At 41.2% G+C, this 23,140-nt stretch overlaps 2 protein-coding genes across 2 annotated transcripts; one reads left to right on the forward strand and one right to left on the reverse strand.

Moving 5' to 3' along the window:
• Positions 1-920: 920 nt before the first annotated feature.
• Positions 921-12,692, forward strand: fanci (FA complementation group I; the record flags this gene model as incomplete). Its single annotated transcript, XM_083893132.1, has 36 exons — positions 921-1,013; positions 1,098-1,170; positions 1,355-1,485; positions 2,313-2,466; positions 2,558-2,615; positions 2,706-2,747; positions 2,851-2,974; positions 3,060-3,145; positions 3,239-3,371; positions 3,466-3,543; positions 3,631-3,767; positions 4,049-4,229; positions 4,332-4,419; positions 4,524-4,654; positions 4,746-4,816; positions 4,946-5,060; positions 5,544-5,666; positions 5,907-5,975; positions 6,325-6,426; positions 6,521-6,718; positions 7,359-7,480; positions 7,572-7,733; positions 8,621-8,800; positions 8,882-9,048; positions 9,139-9,215; positions 9,387-9,503; positions 9,581-9,632; positions 9,914-10,041; positions 10,265-10,330; positions 10,437-10,533; positions 10,630-10,814; positions 11,622-11,678; positions 11,755-11,814; positions 11,895-11,963; positions 12,062-12,157; positions 12,249-12,692. The coding sequence occupies 36 exons, from the start codon at positions 921-923 to the stop codon at positions 12,432-12,434; spliced, it is 4,008 nt and encodes a 1,335-aa protein (XP_083749258.1). The 3' UTR covers positions 12,435-12,692.
• Positions 12,689-22,900, reverse strand: polg (polymerase (DNA directed), gamma). Its single transcript, XM_083894295.1, has 23 exons — positions 22,830-22,900; positions 21,776-22,373; positions 21,135-21,330; positions 20,839-21,006; positions 20,590-20,736; positions 20,371-20,450; positions 20,082-20,264; positions 19,504-19,646; positions 19,299-19,422; positions 18,972-19,196; positions 18,701-18,818; positions 17,762-17,848; positions 17,460-17,567; positions 17,205-17,365; positions 17,074-17,127; positions 16,868-16,985; positions 15,941-16,076; positions 15,151-15,397; positions 14,917-15,039; positions 14,655-14,823; positions 13,816-14,024; positions 13,559-13,719; positions 12,689-13,018 (listed from the first exon to the last, which is right to left on the reverse strand). Exons 2-23 carry the CDS (start codon positions 22,345-22,347, stop codon positions 12,954-12,956), a joined length of 3,594 nt encoding a protein of 1,197 aa, XP_083750421.1. The 5' UTR covers positions 22,348-22,373; positions 22,830-22,900; the 3' UTR covers positions 12,689-12,953.
• Between the last annotated feature and the right edge of the window lie 240 nt (positions 22,901-23,140).

A 23,140-nucleotide genomic window follows, 5' to 3' on the forward strand; every position in this document is an offset into this window, starting at 1 on the left:
ATGCCACATCTTAATTCCCCATCATAATATATAAGATATAAACACTTTGAAACATTAAAATGGCAAAGTACTTACTGTAAATACACGTAAATGTAGCAAGCTGTCTGTCGGCCCCGAACGAAGCAGCGGCTCTCAAATCTTGGTTGAAATACCGATTGTGATTGGTCATATCTTGGTAGCAGGGCGGCATCTTATTGGTCAATTCGTGGTAGAATTCTTGGTAGCGATACGGAATCTGGGTCAGGGTAGCTAACGCTGCCAAGAATGCCATCGAATCCAGTATCTCCCCCAACGTGTTCAATTCGGCAAACTACATGTACCTGGATGGTTATTATGGTATTACTTACTCAGTGTTTGTTGTCTGTAAACATTTCAGTACTTATTTAGTTTATCACAATTAATGACTGTCGTGCTACTAACGTTGTCATAAGTACCATGATATACCTTCGCGGTCACGATTCGAATCCCGTGACTCCCCGAACTTGTTCAATTCAGCAAACTACGCAGTTTGCATAGAAACGATTTCCCCCTGTAAACCATAGAGCCTTCGATATATATATTCACGAAAAACATGTCACGTTAACGTACTTACTTCGCTGTGCTGATACGTGTGACGGGTGCAATTACATACTGCGATTGTAGGATGCTTTGAGACGATCTGGCAACCTCAAAGCAAAACAGGAAGTGTTCTCGCCGGCGGGAACTTTATATTTAACATTATGAAAGCGAGGGGTTGAGTCGGGCTTCACGCGGACTGCTTCATTACATGTTTATTTTGTAATAATTCATACCGCGAAAACACCATAAAAGCAGTAGTAATCCAGTTACTTGTGAAAACGAACGCTCGTACAGAAACACGACTGTTGGGGTTGACAACAAACTGACTCCGGCAACTTGTGACTTGTGTTTTTAGGTTGAACATGACGACTGTAATGGATAAAATCGTCTCACTGTCAAATGGAGACAATACCGCCGAACTTGAGAAGTACATGTCCACCATCAAAAACGACCAGGTACTTATTGTGAATGACAAAGCATGTTAAAACGAATTGACACTGTCATCCGAAATACTTACCCGTCTTCTATTTGATCTCTAGTTAATCGATGTAATCACCAATGGCGCATTGAAGGGGAAGAAGGTCTGTGCCATAATTAAAGCTATATTTGAAGGTTGGTATGCACTTGTAACATTCATTTTGATTCAGTTTAAACGTATTGTTTTATGTCAAGACTTAGTCCCGGCTCTGGTTCGAGTCCAGCCTGGACCTCTCATTTGTCATCCCTCCTACTTGACACATAATTTGAGAACATGTCTTTGTTTTGGTCCAAAAACAAGTGTGTGTTTTGTTTTCAGGATCTCCCCCGAGTTCCACTGAAGGATCAAACCGCAGACTTCTTGTTTATCAACACTGCATTCCCCTGTGTGAGTCCAGGGACCTTCAGACTGAGGTGGCAGCTGATATCATCGGAGTCCTGATGCTGGAGGTAAAGAGACAGCAGATAATCCAAACCTTTGCCAACTACGGTCGATTAGTTTCCCCCAGTGTCAATACAATGCCCTGTTTTGCATGGTTTTTGCACAGCAGGCAGCAATTTTGACTGTTCAGTCAGAAAAACACAGGTGTAAATAATCAAATTAATGATGGCTGAGTTCCATTTAGCCTCTTCAGTTTCAGGGTGCATGCTGGTTAAATGTCTCACTGTTATGGCTGAGATGGACTAAACAGAGCTCTTCTAAACGTATCATTAATGCATTGTTAATACTGTATGTATTGTTTGTCACCTGCAAGTTAGGAGCCTCTGCTACCTGGATTATTCACACCTGTGTTGTTATATACTAATTATATAAATACAATGTGCTCCCTTTTAAATAAAGATGTAATTATGTGATCAGTAACACTGGTGCTTTTAACAAAAAAAGAGATCCTGAATCATATCCCGTGACCAGATGATCAAAATATAAGCATAACCAACATTGCCCATACATTTCAAATTAAAATAACATATCAGTTCTAAAAAGTTATTTAAATAAGATATAAGGATACAAGAATGAAAAATGTGTTAATAAAATACATCCTAAAATATCTTGAATATAGAAATGCTCACAGCCCTACTGATTTGTTTGTGAATATACATTTGGAGTTGGTATATATTTAAATCTATTGTAATTAACCTATCGATTTAAACTATTTTACTATCAAAATAGATGTGCTCATTACTTGACATTTCATTTTGAATTTGACAACCCTCTTTCATTTGTTACCACTTTGCCACAGCCATTGCCAATTCCAGTTTTCTCATATTTTCCACAGACTCATGCGCTGTCCGGACCCTCGCTTGCACAACTGGCGTCTCTTTTCGTTGAAGCCATTAAAGTAGGAAAAATGGGAAGTGGGAAATCCCTGGAGCTCTTTCCCACCGTGCTTACTGCACTTGCAGCATGTGAAACCTTGGCCTATGGCAAAGGTAAGTCCACAGACTTTGTTACTTGATATTACACATGTCTTATCTGGTGCTTGAAATGTCTGTCTGCTGGGTGTTTGAAATTCAATTTTAGGAGATCTCAGTGGTGAGGAATACAAGAAGCAGTTGATCAACAGTCTCTGCTCAAGCAGGTACATGTTTAAATATACACATTTTTTAGAGTTCTTGGAGTCGTTTAGCTGTTTGTTTTCTTCAAAACTCAAATCATTGTTTTAATGCAGATGGGACCCACAATGTGTTATCCACTTGACAACCATGTTCAGGTAAACCTGTTAATTTCCCTTCATTTATGATAATTTAGTGGACTACTGTTGTCTTTTCTTGTTTTTTCTTGCTTATACAGTTTTTGTGTATGCCACATTTCAGGGATGTGCCCCTGTCGTCAGAGGAGCTGCAGTTCCTGGTGCAGAAAGTACTACGAATGTTTACCAAACTGGATTTGCAGGAGATTCCTCCCCTGGTTTACCAGCTGCTGCTTCTGTCTTCTAAGGTGCTTGTGTGCTACAGTGTTTCCGCCATTTGTCATATACTTTTCTTTTAAATATTTAAATACCTGTGTTTGTATTGTCTCTCAGGGCTGTAAGAAACAGATCCTGGCTGGAATCATCGATTATTTTAAGGAGCAAGATATTCTCCAGGAAGAAGAGCAGAAAGATGGAGCGTGAGTAATTCACAAACTTTATTGACACTGTATTACACTTACTTATTTATATTTCCGACACAATTTTATAGATGATTTGTGTTGCCTCATCAGGAGCCTGGATTTAGAGGTTCAATCCATTCCACAGGACCAATTAAGACACGTGGAGGGCACTGCTATCCTCCACATAGTCTTTACTATACGACTCGACCATGAACTCGGGAGAGAATTTCTGAAAAGCTTTAAGGTTATTCATAACTTATCTGTCTGAAATCTTTTTTTGAATAAATATAAATGTATACTGTGGCATATACTGTAATTCTTAAACCACATTCCTGCAGACGTCATATGGCGATCTGTGTCCTTTCAGTGCGGCCCTACTGCTCTCAGTGGCGCGTATTCAACGCTACGAAGAGCAGGTGAGGAACTCAAATGATTTGAGGTATCATTCATTTTACCTCTTAGCTTAACTCATCTTTTTATTTTCCTTTCACTGGTATGAATAGGTGTTTGACCTTTTGAAGGGGGCAATCATCAAGAGCTTCAAGGATGAGCAGCTGCAGCAGGGGTCCAAGTTCCTGCAGGACGTCTTGCCTGGCCATTGCAGTGTGGATCACATGATAGTGGGCACAGTCAAGAACAGGTCAGAATCATGTCTTTCAACATCACCAAACTATTATAATTAAATTAAAACTCTGTGTGACCTTTGAATATTAACAAATGTCTGTTACATTCACACGATGCAGATTAAGCCTATCAGCTCCACGTGACTTTATTTTTCAGTATAGCAGTGTTTAAGCATTGCATGACAGAGCCCATTTTCATATGAAGGATGCAGCATAAAAGTAATGTGACATTGTTTCTGTTCATGAAGACCAAACGGTCACACAGTTATATTAAACCTACATTTGTGTGCCTGTGCAGTGTGTTTGGATGGGATCATGTGACACAGGGACTTGTACAGCTGGGTTTCTTCCTCATGGACACATTTGGACCCAAACCTGGACCATTTGGCAAGACGACAGAGGGGTCCCCTGCCATAGCCAGGACCCCAGCTCAGCAGGCATGTAAACTGGGGCGTCAGGTGCTTCTCCAGGGCTTTAAGGTAACATTGGGTTTTAATTTTATTGAATTATCCCAGTGTAAATGAGTGAAGTTGACTAAATGTACTGAATTTATTCTTATTACTCTTATTACTCTATAACAGATGCATGAGCCCATCAGAGGCGAGATACTGGAGCAGGTCTTGAGTCGACTGGTCACAAAGACAGCCTCACCTGTCAGCCATTACTTGGGTAACACAACCGTGAGATGATGGATCCAGATAAACTAGTGCCTAATTTGTCTGTTAGGGGCTACTTATCACTATGTTGGCTTGTTTTTGTTTCGCTATAACCAGACCTTTTCTCCGACATTGTGATCTCTGCTCCTATGATCCTCCTGGAGTCTTCCTCCAAGGTGACAGAGACATTTGACCACCTGTCATTCCTGCCATTAGCCACTGTCCAGGGTCTACTTAAAGCTGTACAGGTGCCTAAACACACAGAGACTCTTTTTTTATTGTTGTTTACACATGTTTCTCTTCCTTTATTGAAATGTTTGTTCCCTGTTCAATCCCCAGCCCCTGCTCAAGGTCAGTATGTCCTTGAAAGATGCTTTGATTCTAGTTCTCCGCAAGGCCATGTTTTCAAGGTGTGTACTACATGCAGTGTTTCAGTACAGCTGATTTTTCAAGCTGTGACTAATTCCATGATCAAAAGCACAGTTGAAATACCTGCAGTAATTTATTCCTCTTTTCTCCACGTTAAATGACTCTACCAGCCAGCTGGACGGCAGGAAGTCTGCGGTGACTGGCTTCTTGTTGCTGCTTAAGAACTTTAAAGTGTTGGGCAGTTTGGCATCAAGCCAGTGCAGCCAAGCCGTCTCTTCAAGCCAGGTATACACTTTAGCTGTGTGTGTAGTATTTACAAGAAGTATGTATCTGAAACAAGGATGTTAGATGTCAGACTAGGAAGTTCATTCAGCTTCTTGATATTTGAATATTCTCTAATGTCTTTGCTCCTTCATGATCGTAAACTGAATATCTTGGTTTGTTGGCAAAACAACAGGGTTGGGAAACACTGATCGCCATTTTTCAAAAAGAAATTCTTCTGAACCAAATAATGAATCAAGAAAAAAATCAACTGATTAGGTGAAAAATTGAAAGCACAAACGGTTCCCGTTTGTAGGGTAGAGCAGTGTCAATGCTCTACCCTACCCTAATCCTGGATCTGTATCTATATCTTGGTTACAGTCTTAATCAAATCACTTATTCCGTAGGCTTTAACCTGAAAGATTTCATCCAAGATTTCATCCTGCTTTGAAAGAACTCCCTGGTGCAGATGATTTATAACAAGTGTCTGTCTGAACACTCTCACAGGTGCAGGTGGATGTTCATTCTCGTTACAACTCTGCTGCCAATGAAGCTTTTTGTCTGGAGATCCTCAGCAGCCTGCGGCGCTGCCTGGGTCAACAGGCCGACGTTCGCCTTATGCTTTATGAGGCAAGAAATGACTTTTCTATACTCATTATTTTATTTATTCTGCATCACAAATACATGTGATAGGCGAAGGAGTACATTTTTAATTTTAACTCCAAGTCTTTCAACTGTAAATGATTGTATTATAAATGTTAACTGTTGTAGTATAGCACAGGTATATGTTTGTGTGTACAGGTATAATTCTTAATATCATTTGAGAAAGACATTTCTATACTAAAGAAGGTCACTTTTTGCCTGTTTCAGGGGTTTTATGATGTTCTCCGTCGCAACTCTCAGCTTGCAAGTTCCATTATGCAGACCCTCTTGTCACAGGTATGTGTGTCTGATAAAGGTTCAGTCAGTGTAAGAATTTGTGAAAATGAAGATTGTACCGAGGAACTGAAAGGATGTCATCTTTGTTTGCATTGAGCTTCTGCTTCAAAACATGGTGCTACAAAATGGCAGCCTCTTGCCTGAAGTGCATGTAAAAAGCGTATTCTGAGACCACAAAAAACAAACATTTTCTATTTTAAAGTGATTTTTCACTTGTGCAAACATACTTACAGAAGTACAGTCAATTTTCTGCCAATAAACCCTCCCTAAATGTTACACACTGGACCTTAAAGTGCAAACAGTGAATATAATAACTTGTTTGCTGTATGTCATTTCTGTTTATCCTCAGTTGAGGCGGTATTATGAGTCTGAGCAAGATCTCCTGCCACCGGTAAAGCTGGAGCCATGCATCACCGCTCATGGAGACCAAGTCTTCCTCCAGGAGCCACTGGTATCTCTTTCTCTCTTCCAATGACCCACCACCCCACCCCCAGCACTGTAATGTTGCTGGGTTAATGTCTGCTAACTGTGTTTGCTTGTCTCAGGCCCATCTGGTGAGCTGTACTGTTCATTGCCTGCTGTGGCTGCAGAACATGCGGCGATCGACCAATGGTAACACAGCAGACAGCGATGATGACTACGATGAGGAGGAAGAGGAGGAAGGTTATCAGTCTGAACTCCAGACAATCCTAGAGAGTGTGATAAGACGCATGATCAAGTGTGAACTAGAGGACTTTGAACTGGTGTGTATCCCTGTATCCCTATAACCTTTCCATGTTCGGCAACATTTTGTTGACTTTCCTAAATACACACTTTAATAACCGGCACAAGGCTATAAAGAAGAGAAGCAGTCTGATAATGAAAAAAGGGATAGTGTGATTTAGTGACATCTAATAGAGAAACTGCCTTCACATACTAGAGAGGATGTAAACACTCTTTCACAACTTGCCACTCTCCCTCTCTCTGCTGTTTCCTCCTTTGTTGGTTTATACATTAGGTTTATTTGGGCTTCTTCTTCCAAATATAAAAGGCACACTCTGGCTGGTTTGTCCATTTTCACATCTGAGGTGGTGCTAAAGCAAGGCACCAATGCCTTTGCCTTATGTACATATGAAAGGCTTATCCCAAGGTTGCAAAGAACAATGCTTATTTTATAGCAGTTATAGGTTTATTCAAAACATATGTATGGGGGTATATTCAGTTTTTATAAATAAACTATCGGAAATGTAACACTGGTCCTTTTACTGTAATGATTTGAGGATGTTTAGAAGGAAACCCATGTCTGCTTGAATGTTTTGCTTTCGTGTATGACCCAATTCTGTGTTTGTCCATAGCTTTGCCAGTTGGAAGTATCATTTGAAGTGTTTGTGGTTTAATCATCAGGACAAGTCAGCAGAATTCTCCATGGGCTCTAGTGTTGGAGTGAAGAATAACATCTATGCAGTGCTGGTGATGGGGGTGTATGAGGTTCTCATAGAGTACACCTTCGTCAAATCCAACTACAGGTAGCTGTGGACCACCCCGCTTTGTTTGTGAAAAATGTTTTTACAGGGAATGCCATACAGTACATTATGTCCATGTCTCCCTGTGTTGCAGTAAAAGCTGCTTTGAGGAGCTCATGCAGCTGTTTAACCGCTACATCAAGCTGGCTGAGATTTTGAAGGAGAAATCTGGTAAAGGTCGAGGACCCTCACACAAGACCCCCCGCAGTTTACTGTCTTTGGGCTTCATATCAACTTTGCTCACTGCGCTCTTCAGGTAAGTGCTCTTAATGCTGTTTAAAAGCAATGCTCCTTTGAGAAGAAGAAAATAAGTTTCATTGTATTGTCTTAAAACAAAAGTAGTATTGTTAATGCAAAAATATTAGCTAGAGAAGAGTTCCCATTTATGGATCTCCACAAAACATTTAAAGGTCCCATATTATACCCCATTTCTCCAAGTTAAACTAGTTCCCTGGTGTCTTAATGAACATGTCTGTGACGTGCTTTGGTCAAAATACCATAAGGATGAAGCACCACAGCAGTTCAATCATACTGCCAAAACAGCCCTGTTCAGAATGCTCTGTTTAGTAGTATCTCTTTAAAAAAAAAAAGTAAAACAAAACTTAAGGGACAGGAAATTACATCAGCCACAGAGGCTACTAGGAGTTAACAGCAGTTAGAATTTGGAAAAGTGATCATTTGCAGGCCCTAGCAGTCATATATAACATGTATCCATAATCCTCTGAGGCTGGAAGTTTGTGTAGGACTCTGTGCTGCACTGTGGAGCCAAGAATAGAACTTTTTGCGTACTTCCGTTTTTTGGATGCCCTCGCCAGCACTCTCGCATGTTTTACAGACAAAGCGGAGTTCCACGAGACAACAATTCCAGGAATTAGTGCATTGTGACGTCCCAATGAGTGCCGAAGTCAACATCACTCATTGCTCACATGAGTGAGTCATCTTTTTTCACACTTTGTCGACTGATAGGGCCTCCAGAGTCCCAGAGTAAATGATTAAAAAGTAGATTTTGCATAATATGGGACCTTTTAAAGGGTTAAGGAGTTCTTCAGCTCACAAACTCAATAAAAAACTCAGCCAAAAACAATAATAAGCGAACTGTTTGTGGAAAATCTAATGATGAACATGTATTGATTTTTTTTTCAGAGACAGCACTCAGAGCAAAGAGGAGGCTCTCTCTGTGCTGCGCTCCAGTGGCGAATTTTTGCGTTACGTGCTCAGTGTTGCTGTACAGAAAATCCAGCAGTTGGAGGAAACTGGGCACACAGACGGCCCCGATGGACAGAACGCAGACAGGACTTTCCGCTTTCTCTGTGACATGACGAGGTCGGAACCCTTTGGCATAACTAACACAGTTGTTTGTGTGACACTAAAACACTAACATGTGGCGAAACCATGTCTTCCCAGTGTGTTGATGTGGCGTTACACCAACATCCCCAGTGTGGTGGAGGAGGAAGGGAGGAAGGAGAAGAGCTCCAGTTTGTCACTGCTGTGTCTGGAAGGCCTGCTCAGGATCTTCACAACCTGTCAGCAGCGTTATCCACACAAGATGCCTCAGCTTCTGGCCAACATGGGTAAGACATGCAAAGTTTTCCAACTATAAAAGCAGATCATTCTCATTTTCCACCTGACAACTCTGCGGGGTTTTGTGTTTTTTATTGCAGATGTTGCAGAGGACCACCCAGAGCCAGATGAAGGAAACGATACAGAAATGAACTTCTTCTATATCCGACAGTTTCAGGTGTTTGTACTGCAGTTTCTATGGGATGTAATGGCTTTTTCTCTATCTAATTCAGAGTTGTGAAAATATGTTGATATTTGCTTCATGTTTCTGTGTGACAGTTGTGTTTTCAATGCCATGAACATTTTGCAGCCTATTTTACCTTCAAACTCTTTTCTTCCCCATCAACAGAGAGCGCTGTTTAGTCAGTTAAGTGGAGGAGAGGAGGCATTTAACAGTAAAGAGAGTCAGCAACTGGTGAGCATCCTGAGCGTGCTCTCACATCAGCTAAAGCCCTCGTCCCAACAGGTTGGTGTGCTCCAACGTGCTTTTCAAATAATTAATTCAGTTTCACAGCTTCCACTTACACATGGTTACATCTACAGTTTATTCAAATGATGACATGGACAGTGAAAATCTGCAAGGAGACTGGTTTTGGTGAGTAACATTGCTGCAACTTGCAGTTTATTTTAATTATTGATTAATGTCATTTAGTGTCAGTTATTTTCTTGTTCAATTATTTGCTCCATAAAATGTGTGAAAAAAAGAAAATCTGTTTCATAAAGTTCAAAATATAAATGTTTTGTTAAGAATTTTTTTTCTGGTTTCTTATGTATAAAGTAGCAAAAAAACTGTTAATTTCAAACTTATACATGTACAGGGTAACACCAATTCTCTGATTATTAAAATAGTTGGTGACGATCTCTCTCCTTCTATAGAGGATCCTGCTTTATCCAAGGGGCTGCTCTCTCTGCTCTTCAACCTAAATGCTCTCTACAAGAGTCCCGTGAGCCTGCTGTCACAGTTATGCAAAGATATCCACAGCCAGCTGGGGGATATCGATCCGGTACACACACTTAGTGATACCCACACATTATTCCATCTAACTAATTACATTCAACATCTGTATACAGTATATTACAGTATATGTTAATGTAAAAAGTTTGCATGTCTATGAAAGTATAATTAGATGAATGGATGGAACACAACTGCAAATCAATATGACAGAATTATGTCACTTTGTCAGTGATGTAATATACCTTTTTTTTATACCTTCTCTTTCTGATCAGGAAGTGGAGGTGGAAAATGTGTCTCATTTTGCGATTATCAACACCAAGACGACTATGACAGCAACAGTGAGTGTTGGGTGTCTGAATGGAAGCATCTTATTTTCTGTGACCGTAATTTTGTGTCATGTTCTTTCAGGCTTTGTCATCATTTTTTAAAATCTATTTTCCACAGCTTCTGGTCCTGTCTCAGGTTGACAGAGTGCTCGATGAACTGGAGTGGTTGATTGCCAGAAAGAAAACTCAGACGGCTTCTGACAAATCTGGCTCTGGTAAGGATTCAAGTTGAGACAGGAAAAGGAAAGGGATGCATCTCTGTCAATTTAATAAAACACAGACTGAAATGTTGTTGTGCTTTCGGTGCATAGACGAATCCACCCAGACTGCAGATCAGCAGGATCCCATCGAGAAAGCGGTGACGGTGCAGCTCGGAAAGCTTCTGACTGCATTAAACGAGCTGGTCCAGACGTCTCTGCCCTCTGGGACCTGCACCGCAACACTGCTGAGAGAACTGAGTCGCACATACACCATCCTCACCACCCTTGTTAAATATGTACGTATGTGTGATCTCAGTGTGTTAAAGGGGACATTTTATGCAAAATCAAATTTTTTATAATTTTAATACTTATATATTATATAATTTTAATACTTAGACTGGAGGCCCTATCGGTCGGCAAAGTGTGAAAAAAATGACTCACTCATGTTTTTGTGGTCCTCAGTCTAAGTACAGGAGATAAAACATGCAATGTTGACTTCCGCACTCATTGGGACGTCACAATGCGCTATATTCCTGGAATTGTTGTCTCGTGGAGCTCTGCTTTGTCTGTAAAACACGCAAGAGTGCTGGCGAGGGCAATAGTATCCAAAAAGCGGAAGTCCGCAAAAAGTTCTATTCTTGGCTCCACCGTGCAGCAGTCCTACACAAACTTCTAGCCTCAGAGGATTTAACTGTCCAGTGGATACATGTTATATATGATGGCAATGTGCCTGCTCGAGCCTGCAAATTATCACTTTTCCAAATGCTAACTGTTGTTAGCTCCCAGTAGCATCTGTGGCTGATGTAATTTCCTGTCCCTGAAGTTTCGTTTTACTTTATTTTAAGGTGGACCTAAACAAATAATACTAAACAGATAATACTAAACAGAGTGTTCTGAACAGGGCTGTTTTGGCAGGGTGATTGAACTGCTGTGGTGCTTCATCCTTATGGTATTTTGACCAAAGCATGTCACAGACATGTTCATTATGACACTAGGGAACTAGGTTAACTTGGAGAAATAGGGTATAATATGACTCGTTTAACATGTGTGCACGTTACACAAAAACGTAAACATTTGTCTTGTCTCTCCATTTGTTGTTTTAGTACATCCAGGTGTGCGGTACCCAGCATGGTACACTACCTACACGCTTTGAGAAGCTGGTGAGTCGTGTGCCACAACTTGGATCTTAGTTTTTCTGACATTTTCCTAATCTAATGTTTCATGTCGCCCGTGCAGATCAAACTCTCTGGCTCACACCTAACACCACAGTGCTACTCTTTCATCACACTTGCACAGGTACAAACCAAATTCACATGTGAAGTCACATCTGATGTGTTGTTTATTTTGTTAAACATACGAACCTGTTTTCTTATTAGAGTGCTGAACTTAATGGTGCAGATGACAAGAAGAAAAAGAAAAGGGCTGAATCGAGCGTTGCTGTTTCGGTAAGAACGCTTACCTCTTACTATTGTGTCACTGAAAACATTGCGGTTGTAATAAACAATTGTACTGTATACATTCCATTTATTTATCTTTTTGGTAGGCAAAAGTTCTGCGAGAGACAAAGACCATCCCTGAACTGATCTTTAGTATTGAACAGTATGAGAAATATCTCATTACACTCTCAAAGAAATCAAAGGTACACAAAGACTTGCAAAGGAAAACATGAAGAAAATACTGTCATTTCTGGTCAGTGTTTCACCAGCATCTAAGTCTATGTTGTTGTCCAGGTAAATCTGATGCAGTACATGAAGCTGAGCACCTCCAGAGATTTCCGCATCGATAGTGCTGCTCTGAACGCTGCCCTGCAGGAGCAGGATGGCAACCAAGAGGCAAGTCCCATCTCATCCTGTAACTCACGTTTGGAATTAATTATGTTCAATATAAGGAATATAACTGTTTTGTCAGTTTCATAAAAATGCATCATAGATCTTTCCAGAAGAAAATGATGGTCTGTTTTAGCCACAGTGAACCAATGTGCCCACCCCACTTGCACTTTTACTAGCTGCCTTTACAGTTCTACTATAGGGTAGGTGATGGGGAACTAAAGATTTTGAAATTCTGGATGCATTAACAGCTTTTAAATCTGGCAAGTAGAAGCATTTCTTTTTCCCTTTGTCAAGAAATCCAAATGGAAAAAACGTGACACAAGACAATATGCATATACTGTCAGACTGCTGTAATCTACACATCTGGGATTCTAGATTTCACTTCAGTTGTATTCTGATGAGATACCTTTTCAGTGTTTGTTCCATCTTGTGTTTCTTTCAGACTCAAAACACTCAGGACTCACAGGAGACACAAGAACCCAAACAGAAGAAACGAAAACAGTGAGCCGATGCTCAACGCCACTGTATCAGTGTATCGGCACATTCCTCGCAAATCAGAATTGCTGCTGAAAAGTCTCTTGGCAGTTTTGTGACGTCCAGAGAGTGCTATCTATCTTTGTTCAATGAGCCTTTAGTGATGTTGATGATTTGGTAGACGTCCAAGGCTTCGCCTGTGGAAAGACAGTGGCTGTGTTCACATTTTTCTAAAGCAATATGTGTGTATTCCTGACACATATTACTATCACTAGGTGATTTGTAAATTATTCCTAATTCAGTCTCATCCTCTCTGCTTTTTTGTTAAGATAAAGGATACTGTTTTTTTGAATTGTCTGAATTGTCTGAATTGTTGACCTTATGTTAAAGGTAGCACAGTTATAAAGACATGATACTTAAGGCCCTGTTTTGTTACACAAATGGAAAAAAAGTGAGATCCCCTGAAGTTTGTTTTAAAAATAATGTTTTCTTGTGTACATAGTTTTTTTTCTACAGTTAAACTTTGAATGTTATTTCAGGGTTTTGTGTTTTTCTCTGACCTGTTCACAAGCAGTTGTAATTGCAAATAAATTAAAAAGTAAGCCATTACATCTAAAATTTTCTTGGGCTTCCCCCCCTCCTGTTTTTTCCCATTATGTACTACTGTATATATTACAGTAATACTTTACATTTACAATGCCTCATGCTACAGAAACTTCAAGGTTTGCAGAACTCACCAGGCGATAGGCCATATCTGCGTTCCAGACCTGTGGGGTTAGAGGGAGTCACACAGTCCATGGTGACCTCCTTCCTCAGACATTGGTCAATGTCGACTGCACTGAAGAAAGCAACAGACTGAGGAAGGTCCTGCATACCTAAGGCATGGGCAAATGCACTCCTGTCCCAAACAAAATACAAACGTGATCAGTTCACTGCCTGCTTTACAGCAAATCGTTTGACAAATTTATAAACAAATCCTTGTCAGCCAGCAGACCTCGTGAGTAGGTTTGTGATCTGAAGCGCGAGCGCCGCTCGGTAACGCTCTTCACTGCGGACAAGGTACCGCACCTCGTCATGGATGCTGATGCAGAAGCGGCCGTCGATGTTGTACTCCTCAAAGAGCCACTTCATGGCCACCAGCATCAGATGAAGGTAGTCCACTGCTGAGCTCTGGACCACCCAGTTCACTCTGCTGGTGATAAACTGACAAAACAAAAAGAGACGGCGATGGAAACATTAACATTTAATGTCCACCTTAAAAGTAAAGGATTATTTTGTAATTCAGGATTTTACTAGGAACTAGAACTACCACCTAGCAGGTGAATGGCTCTGCTGACCGACTAAGTTTCAGATTGAACATATTTTTTTTCTCATATTCATGTCATGTGCTTGTTGACTTAAAACTGCAATGTGTAACTTTTAAATATAAACAGGAATTTTAATGTTCGCTGATTTATCATGCTGCACTGGCATGGCTGACAGTCACAAAACAGCTAGCTACACTAATGCTAATCAAAAATGAAAACATTTGCGTTGTGCCTAATGAGGTTGCACAGTGTTTGTATTACGTTTGCCTTTACGTTCCTTATCATGCATTACCAGAACTGAAAAATCTTCAGCTCCCACTATAGGAATACATACTTCCTACGGGCACTGCACTAGTAGAGACAAACAACCTTTCACTCACTCACTCACACCTAACACTAAACTTAAGTGAACTAAACCTATAAAAACTTTGGGATGCTAGTTGCTTTGAATATTCTCCAATCTTTACTTAGTTATGAGTTCCATTGCCAGTTGGCTGTGGACAGTTAAAATGTGACTTTCTCTCACCTCATCCTTAACTGCCTTTGGCTCCAGAGCTCGGCTAATTCTGCAGCCCAGGACAGGAGTGGCCGGCTGTGCTGAATGAGCGATACTCTCCAGCTTATTGAACATGTCCGATTCAGTTCCTCCAGCCCACAGACGTTTTCCCACAATATCCCACCTCTTTCGCCTGGAGCTGAGGAACAGAGAGGAGGAATACAGATAAATAAGGGGATGTAGGTAGTACATAATATTGTGTTGTGTTCAGTAGATTTAACTGCTCACTCACCAACTTGCAGCCAGTTTAGAAATCCTCCTCAACTCTTGCAGGGAGACACTTCCATTTTCCTCCCTCTGCACGTCTATATCCAGCTCTTTGACCAGCCACTCACCCTCCTCTGACAGATTGTATCTGACAAAATAAACACAATTATGCAGAGCTAGGGGTGAACTTTTTACACAAACAACTTAACCCAGATAAGTAAAAATACATCATTACTTGAAGAAACAATTAGACATATACCTGCGTATACCCTTGGTTAAGGCATACATCTGCCTGGCCTTGCTGGCAGCTTCAATCTGACTGAGACGGTGGTTGAATTGCATGAGCAGCCTCTCTGCAAAGGGTTGTCCTGCTCCATAGATGCGTCCATAGTTAAACACCTTTGCATGCTCTCTGCTGATACCCACAGCATCAGCAGTGCGGCTGTGCAGGTCAGTGCCCTGACTCTTCTTTCCCTGAAGGGTCATCCAGCCAAATGCTGTACAACCTAATGGTTTCAACAGTTTTCAGGATGAAACACAAATAAAAACAACAACAATATAATTGTTTTATATTGAAGAGCTGAACGATCCCGTTCAGACCTAGTGATAACATCCGGCGGAGTGATGCGGTCAAATGCGGAAATCTCCAAGTAAGAAAAATGCCTAAATGTGTCCTAGTATATGATGATAAAAACCACATTCAGAGTAGGTTTGAGGACACATCTAGAACAGCTAAACACTGTGAAACAGTCGCTATGTTTACATGTGCAAAAGTTCTTCATTCTGAAAAGATTTGCTCCGATTGGAATTTACAGTTCCATCTTTACATGGATGCAAAATTAAATGATCTGATTGTGGAGTGTGCACACATACATCAAGCATTCAGTTACATTGTATGAAATCATCCGACAATGGTTTCAATCTAACATACATATTCAAAATTCACAAAATTCATTTTTAAGGGCATCCACATTGGACGAATCTCTCAGAACGGATGTTAATTCCAGCTCTGAAGGGGGTGAACATTATATGAAAAGGACTAATCTCACCGTGCATGGCAGCAAAGTGAGCCTCTCCTAGAACTGCAGCAATCCACAGCTCCTGAGAGTCGACATCTGCTCCAACCAGGTGATACCCAGGTGGTACCTGGACCATGGCCTTCAGCTCGCTGCCTACTCTGTCCCGCTGTGGACACAAAATACTGTATGTAACAGAGTACAATATACTTTTTTTTTTGTGAACCTTTATTTAAACAGATAAAAGACCCATTGAGCCCTGCGATGGACACCCTGGACTGGCAAGCAGTCCAGGGTGTACCCTGCCTATCGCCCTATGTCAGCTATGCACAGAAACCCCCCCCCCCCGTGACCCTCCGGTAGAGGATAAAGTGGTAGATAATGGATGGATGGATGTTTGACCTGGCCAAGAAAGGCAGCAGCTCACATCATAGTGAGCTGCCAAGCAACGACATTTCGTTGCCAGTTTTTCACTGTTGTGTTCTCTGTGCAATGACAATAAAAGGAAGTCTAAGTCTAAGTTAATTAAGAAACAAAGACATAACACTTACACATACAAAACTGTTATTGGTCTTTTAAGATGGAGCGGAAAGCTCCCAGTGAAATAAAAGTTAGCAATTTAAGATCAATTTGGAGGGTATTCCAAGCCTCTAGGTCAAATTATGGCAAAAGTGGTGCAATAGCACCTCTTACTGGCACAGGGGTAGTATGTGGAAGCTGCCTCAGCACACAGAGCTATGAGGAATGCACTGTGGTAAGTTGTGTTTTCGGCATGGTCCTGGATAAGCAATAACTGTGTTTTTATTCTATTAATAGTTTGTTATTTACCATGTTATGTATTTTAAATAACTTGACACTGTGTTGCAAGGTTAGGGGACCTGTAATCCACTCGATTGTCTGTGATGTGTTGAAGTCCAAACTGTGAGTAATTTTTTGTCATAAGATGTGATCTGCTCTTACCCGTGCGTTACTGGCAGTCAGCCATGTTGGTTCCACAGCCCTACGTGTTACTGTTCCAGCAGTGATGACCTGAGGTAATATGGCACCATATTGGCCCTCTTCATCAAATTCTTTATTTCTATGGGAGGACATTTTTAATGTACAATGAGTTTTTCCCTTACATAGCAGATTATGATAAACTATTGTAACTGAAGCACCAGACAAACCTGACAACACTGCGGGGAAGCTCTCCTTTACGCAGCCACAGCACCATCTGAGAGCTGTGAGGACACAGAAAAATCACTGACTTTATCATGAACAAAGCTGATCCAGGAACATGAGGAAAATGAACAGCTACCTTATACGTTTATGGGCATTCCTCCAGAAGGACATCATTTTGTTGATCTCCAGAGCTCGAGTGGCATTCGTTCCACTCCGTCCTGCCCTGAGAGTACCATCCTCCATTTTGGCCAGAAAGTCTTTTGAAAAAGGACTGCCAACATTGTTTTGATTACCGTCCTGAAACAAAAAATATCTGGTGAGATCATTTTTGATGAGAAAAGCTACTGGTTATTTCGGGAACTTTAAGGAAAATACTGAAACTTCACTTTACCTTGTGAGGTAATTTGAAAAACCAGCACCCTGGGATATTTACGTCATTATATGGACCGTTTCCATGGTGATAATTGCACCGACTATTCTCTGGGACATTAGGTGAATCCTGGGAATGTTGTTGAGACAGAAGACAAAATATGTCACACACTATAGAACATGTAGAATGAAAGCAATAGGTGTAGTTTTGTGGTGAAGCCCCAGGAAGTAATCTGTGAACGTCTACTTGCAAACACTGCCATGGCACCTGGGATTTGCAAACTGACAGTATGTTCATCATGATACAGACAATAATTTACTCACAGCACGTTTTTTTATTTTGGTCCTTTCACCAGGTCTTTTAACTTCATTTTCATCCGTCAAACTTTCCTGGGAACCTAACTCCTCCACCTTAACATGCAAAAAGAAGAAACACATCTTTGTCATGACACAAACTCCTGAGCCTTAAAGCAGAAAATATCTCTTCCGACTTGGTCACCTCTCAGACCTTGCCAAATTCAAATGATTAAGGACGTAGCAATGTGTTAACATGTACACTGACATCCTCTGTCAGTCTGCCTGTGAGTCCCAGAGTTGGGATACTTAAGGGATACTTAAAGGGTTTTGGAGGCCTTTCTCTGCTGATACATAGAGCTGACCTTCGGGAGGACTGCATAGTTGAGTTATCAGTCGTCTGCCCCAGTCTGGTTAGGCACAGCGAAAACATAAAAAGGCAAATTCTGTAGACAAATGACTGGTGCCAATGCTACACCCAGACCTTTATGATTTGATAGTTGTGGCTGGCACCTTCCTGAGTTGTTTAGGCTTGTGCTTAGGAATGTGAGCTGATAATTTTAGAGAAGTTTTTCTCTCTTACACCCTCTTTCTCTATATGTGATACCTGCAGCCTCACAGCAGGAGATTGCTCTTCTTTCTCTTCTTCTCTACTTTATTTCCTCGTTGTAAGGAATTTTAAAGAAAGTGTCAGAGCTTTTCTTTGTGTTTTTACATCAGGGTATTTTCAGGACAAAGACATCTCAGCGAGCTAGCATACCAAAGGTAGTGTAGTAGTTGTAGTAGTAGTAGTAGTAGTAGTAGTAGTAGTGTAGGAGCAGGAGCACTGTTTTCACATGTTCTCAGCCACTATTTTCTGAGAAAATGTAAATTGTGAAGATGAGAAACCCTGCATTTGCTTTACATGGTCTTTGAAACAAAAACAAAAAAACACACTTTGATGCTGCATTAAATCATGAATGTTTGTACCTTTGACCACACTGCACTGTCAGTCCACATGAGATCATCTGGAAGGCTGGAGTCCAACTCCTCAGGACACTCTTTGCTCTTCTGTTCACAATACTCTCTGTAAACACTCTCAATAGCTCTGTGAAACACAACAATGCTTTCATTTACACTTTAAATCGGAGGCTAAATTAAAAACAAAACATAAACAGCCATTATGATAATCCGAACAAGCTCATATCTTGATAAGAGGTACTCTATCATGCTTGAAAGTCAAGAGCAATGGATGAAGTACCTGTGTGGGCACACAGGTCCGGTGTCTTCCTCCTGAGAATCAAGGTTGTCCCTTCGTCCAGGTACCAGATAGCCCCATCCATGTTTCTCTGAGTAATGCAGAGGGAATCCATCCCATGTTAGACCCATCAGCTTCGGTGTCAGTCTCATCTGTAGGCTGATCAAGCTGGCTCCAGGTGACCAGCTCTCCTCCTCTGACATCTTCTCACACAGCTTACGATACCACCTGATGACACCATAAAGAGAAGAGAAAGACTGGTGTATCTATGGATAGAAAAGGACAATAATGTGGATGTCTTTGGCTGCAGTATTCTGGGAGTGCTCTTACCCAGGATGTCCAGGCAGATGCTGCCTTCTCTTAGGAAGTCGGCTCACGGTTTCCTTCAGCTTCTCTACAGCCAGACTACTGGGGTGAGCATTTGTCATCTCCTCTTCAGATGGTGGACCTGGATCTAATATGATGAGAATTCAACTGTATTACATCATCAGCTTTAATCAGCTTAAAAAAACATCAAGCTTTTCAGTGCTTTTACCTTCTTCCCTTTCTGGAGGAGGATTAACAACTTCTGTTTCGACTGCTTTTTTCAACTGTTTCTTCTTGCTGGCTGCGACTTTCTTCAGCTTGAATTCTTGCACATCCCACTCGAGATCCCAAAGCCATGGGTCATCTTTGTATCTTAAATGTTAAATAATACGCTGTTCCGTGGATGTTGCACAATAGAGAACACATGTCTTTGATTTAAAAAAAAAAATCTATGGATTAGACAAAAACATCTCGATCATACTTCATCAACATTAAAGGTTCAGTGTGTAAGAATTAGTGACATCTAATGGTGAGGCTGCAATCTCTGACAAATGGAGGACTTTCTCATTACTCCCTCCTACTACAGAACTACAGTGAACTTCACAAACCAAAAAGGGATGTGAACTGTTGTAATAATATGGCCATCTCCAAAAATCTCCCTTGCTTAAGTCAGAAAGGCTTAATCTAAGGCTTGTAAATCCAAATTTTAAAGCCGTTATACATTTACCAGTAGTATTTCATTTCGGCTGATAAACCTTCCACAATTTTACAAACAGCATCTTTAAATGTCTCAAATGTTTCCCCCACCTCTCATCCTGCAGCAGTTGGCAGGCGTCGTCTGCCAGGGTCATCAGAGATTTTTTCATCTCTCTCTGCAGCTCTTCATAAATGTCTTGAGAATCTTCCAGGTATCGTTTCCAGTTTTGATTGACAGGCAGGTAGCTCACGCCCATCTCCAACATGCCTGCAAAGGTCACTGGATGAGGACACCTTACAAAAGACAATCAAGACAATATTAATTAAGCACAAATAACCATTGAGTGTTGATGCAAAAACACATTGAGTCCTTGTGTTTGTAGGGATGAGATGTTCCAACCTTTCCATAAAGAGAGGCAGCTGTTCTATGAAGACTTGATGTGTGGCCTGGACATCCATGGCGCAATACTGCATCAACTCCTGCAGAGGTCAGCAAAGGCAAAATGATTTGCCAACCTGAGCTTCATGATGAATGCAAGTCACAGAGGACCTTTTAGAAACAACTATATTTGACTTATGATTACCGACAGTCTGACACAGTTCGTAATGAACCTCTGACCTGGAAGTCGTTCCTGACATCCATCATGGTGCCCTTAACAAAAGTCTCTCTGGCCTCTTTCTTCAGTGGAGGCCCTCCAACATACAGTGCATGGACATCAGCGAGGTTATTAATGCTGCTAATATTCACCCAGTCCCACGAGCCGACCTGCACACCAGAAATAGCCACACTCAGTTTTGCTGATGTGAAAACAGCAATACAACGAGTAAAAGCGTGATGTGGGGAAAGTTTGGAGACAAAAAGACAAACCATTGTGCCCTCTCTTTTTTGTCCAGTCTTTTTAATGTGGTCCTTGACCTCCTGAAGTCCCCTCCTCTTGCCCATTTTACTGGCCATCCACAGTGTACGCTGGAAACCAGTCAGTCCTGATATGGCCATATGAAGGCTCATGGTATCCATGAAGCGAACCTTTGAACCCTTTAGGAAAAAACACATTGTTTTCTGTTGTATACAATAAATAAACTTTCCTGAAACACAAACTACAGAACTTTCCATTTACTCTTACAACACAGGTTCAAGAGATCAGGATGCTAGGCAGCTGTTACCTTGAGTAAGTACTGCTCCTTGATGTACGATCGGTCAAAACTGACATTATGGCCGACTATGAGCCTGTTTTTCCACAAGCCTCTTGGAGGGTAAACAGAGTTCATAGGTGTCTCAAGTGGTATGAGGTCAGCGAGTGTTAGCTGGTTTGACCAGGAGTATCGTTCTTCAATCAGACGCTTACTGCACCAGGAATACCTAGAAAGTGAGAGATTGATAAAGACAAATAATGTAACTGCTGCCTGTTTTAGTTGTCACATATAAAAGCAAATATATGGTGTTTTTTTTTTCATCTTTGTTTCCTTTAGTGGGGCTATATAAATCCATCACCCTAGTTAACTTAATTGGTCATTCGCCAAGAGATAAGTCATGGGAGATTTTATTTGACTTGCCAAATAAAAACTGTGTCTTTTATATAATAGCTATAGAATAAAGTTGATTCATTCATCAAACCTATATTGTATCTCTTGGAAATGCCTGTTTTACCTATTCAAATTTATTTTACAGGTTACTTTTTACAGCAGTCAAAAATTGAATGACTGGGTTGCAATAGTGCGTTTGCGGAAAAACTACAATAAATAGTTAAATCCCTGTAGGTTCATTTCTTCCATTTACATCATCAATACAGACACTTCATCCTCACCAGTTAGTGGGAGACACAGCAACAGCCAGTGTGGGACACTGTCCCTCTGTCATGCACACTTCCACATCAAACACCAGAGCTGACTCCTCAGGGAAGTCCACCCTCTGACTCTCTCCATTGGACCCATAGCGTGTCCAGCCAACTTCCCACTTCCACTCCTGTGGCATGGGAGGGAGCTCGGCCTGCTGCAGGTCAATGGCAGCCTCAAGGTAAGGAAGGCTCTGATTCTGGGCCAAGACACGGAAGTGTTCATCAATGTTTTTGCCAAACATCTGAGGAAGTTTCAGCTCCACATCTGGCAACAGTGACGTTTCTTTCCCCCACAGTTGGTGTTTTTGCAAATGCCTGATGCCGCGCTCCACATCTTCCTCTCTATATTCTGGTTCCTGTCCTTGGAAGATTTGCTCATGGAGGTTCTTTGACAGCATCTGAATGTTGAGGGGATTCCGACGGGTCTCTGTAGAGTCCTCGCCTTGAAGGGAGTGAGGCTTGGTGGAGAGCAGGGAGCGCAGGCACGTCCATTGTGTAAAGATGAGATGCCTCTGCAGAGGACAGCGAAACACATGCAGCATCACCTCATGGGGACTTCACAGCAGAGCTGGAAGACAGTGAAGCGACACCAGCATCATGATTACAAGACAGGAAAGACATGCTACATGGCTCCAGATGATCTGACAGGTGCTCTTTAGGCAAACAAATGTTTTCTTCTGGTCATATTACTCATGTCTATCTACTTTATATTACGCATGTTACACATTTTCCAGTTTGAGCTCACAGTTATCATCAAGCCTTTGCTTTAAATTAAAAGCCTAAATGAACGTTAGCATAATGGATTCTAACATATTGTGACGATAAAATAATTGACAGTACAATATAGACACTGCATTACTGGGCCCAACTAGAGCACTATTCTATCAATGTTTACCATGACGTTAACCACCGAGGCTAGCGTTGCTAACCTGATAGCAACTAAACACATTTGTGGCCATTAAGTCGTGTGCTTGCTAAATGTGTTGGTTATATTCTGAACGAAAGCAAAGGAAAGGAATCTCACCGGTTTGTGTTCTTGAGAACGTTGAGTTATCAACCAATGAAACAGCGTTTAAAGTCAGGACATGAGGCTGGTGCTTCAGTATGTCAACATCTCAACTTCTCCACAGGCCTCTGGAGCAACTCTTTAGCGCCGCTAAGCGGCCCGGATGACTGCACCAGCAACCTGCAAGCAATTGTACCGCAGTGATGCAGAATTCTCATCGAGTCTCTGTTTTCGGTAGGAAAGAGAAACGCTGGAAGGACGATGATTTACAGCACAAAGAAAAATATATAAAACCCCCGATTTTATGTTGATATTGTATAAAAATTGCA

The sequence above is a fragment of the Microchirus variegatus genome (assembly GCF_963457635.1).
Source record: "Microchirus variegatus genome assembly, chromosome: 8".
NCBI lineage: Eukaryota > Metazoa > Chordata > Actinopteri > Pleuronectiformes > Soleidae > Microchirus > Microchirus variegatus.

Coding starts and splice junctions, on each gene's coding strand:
- polg (XM_083894295.1), bottom strand. CDS start 22,347: ATGCTGCATGTGTTTCGCTGTCCTCTGCAGAGGCATCTCATCTTTACA. Junction 20,265..20,370: donor CTGCCTCTCTTTATGGAAAG/GTTGGAACATCT, acceptor GTCTTTTGTAAG/GTGTCCTCATCCAGTGACCT. Junction 19,647..20,081: donor CAACTGCTGCAGGATGAGAG/GTGGGGGAAACA, acceptor TTAACATTTAAG/ATACAAAGATGACCCATGGC.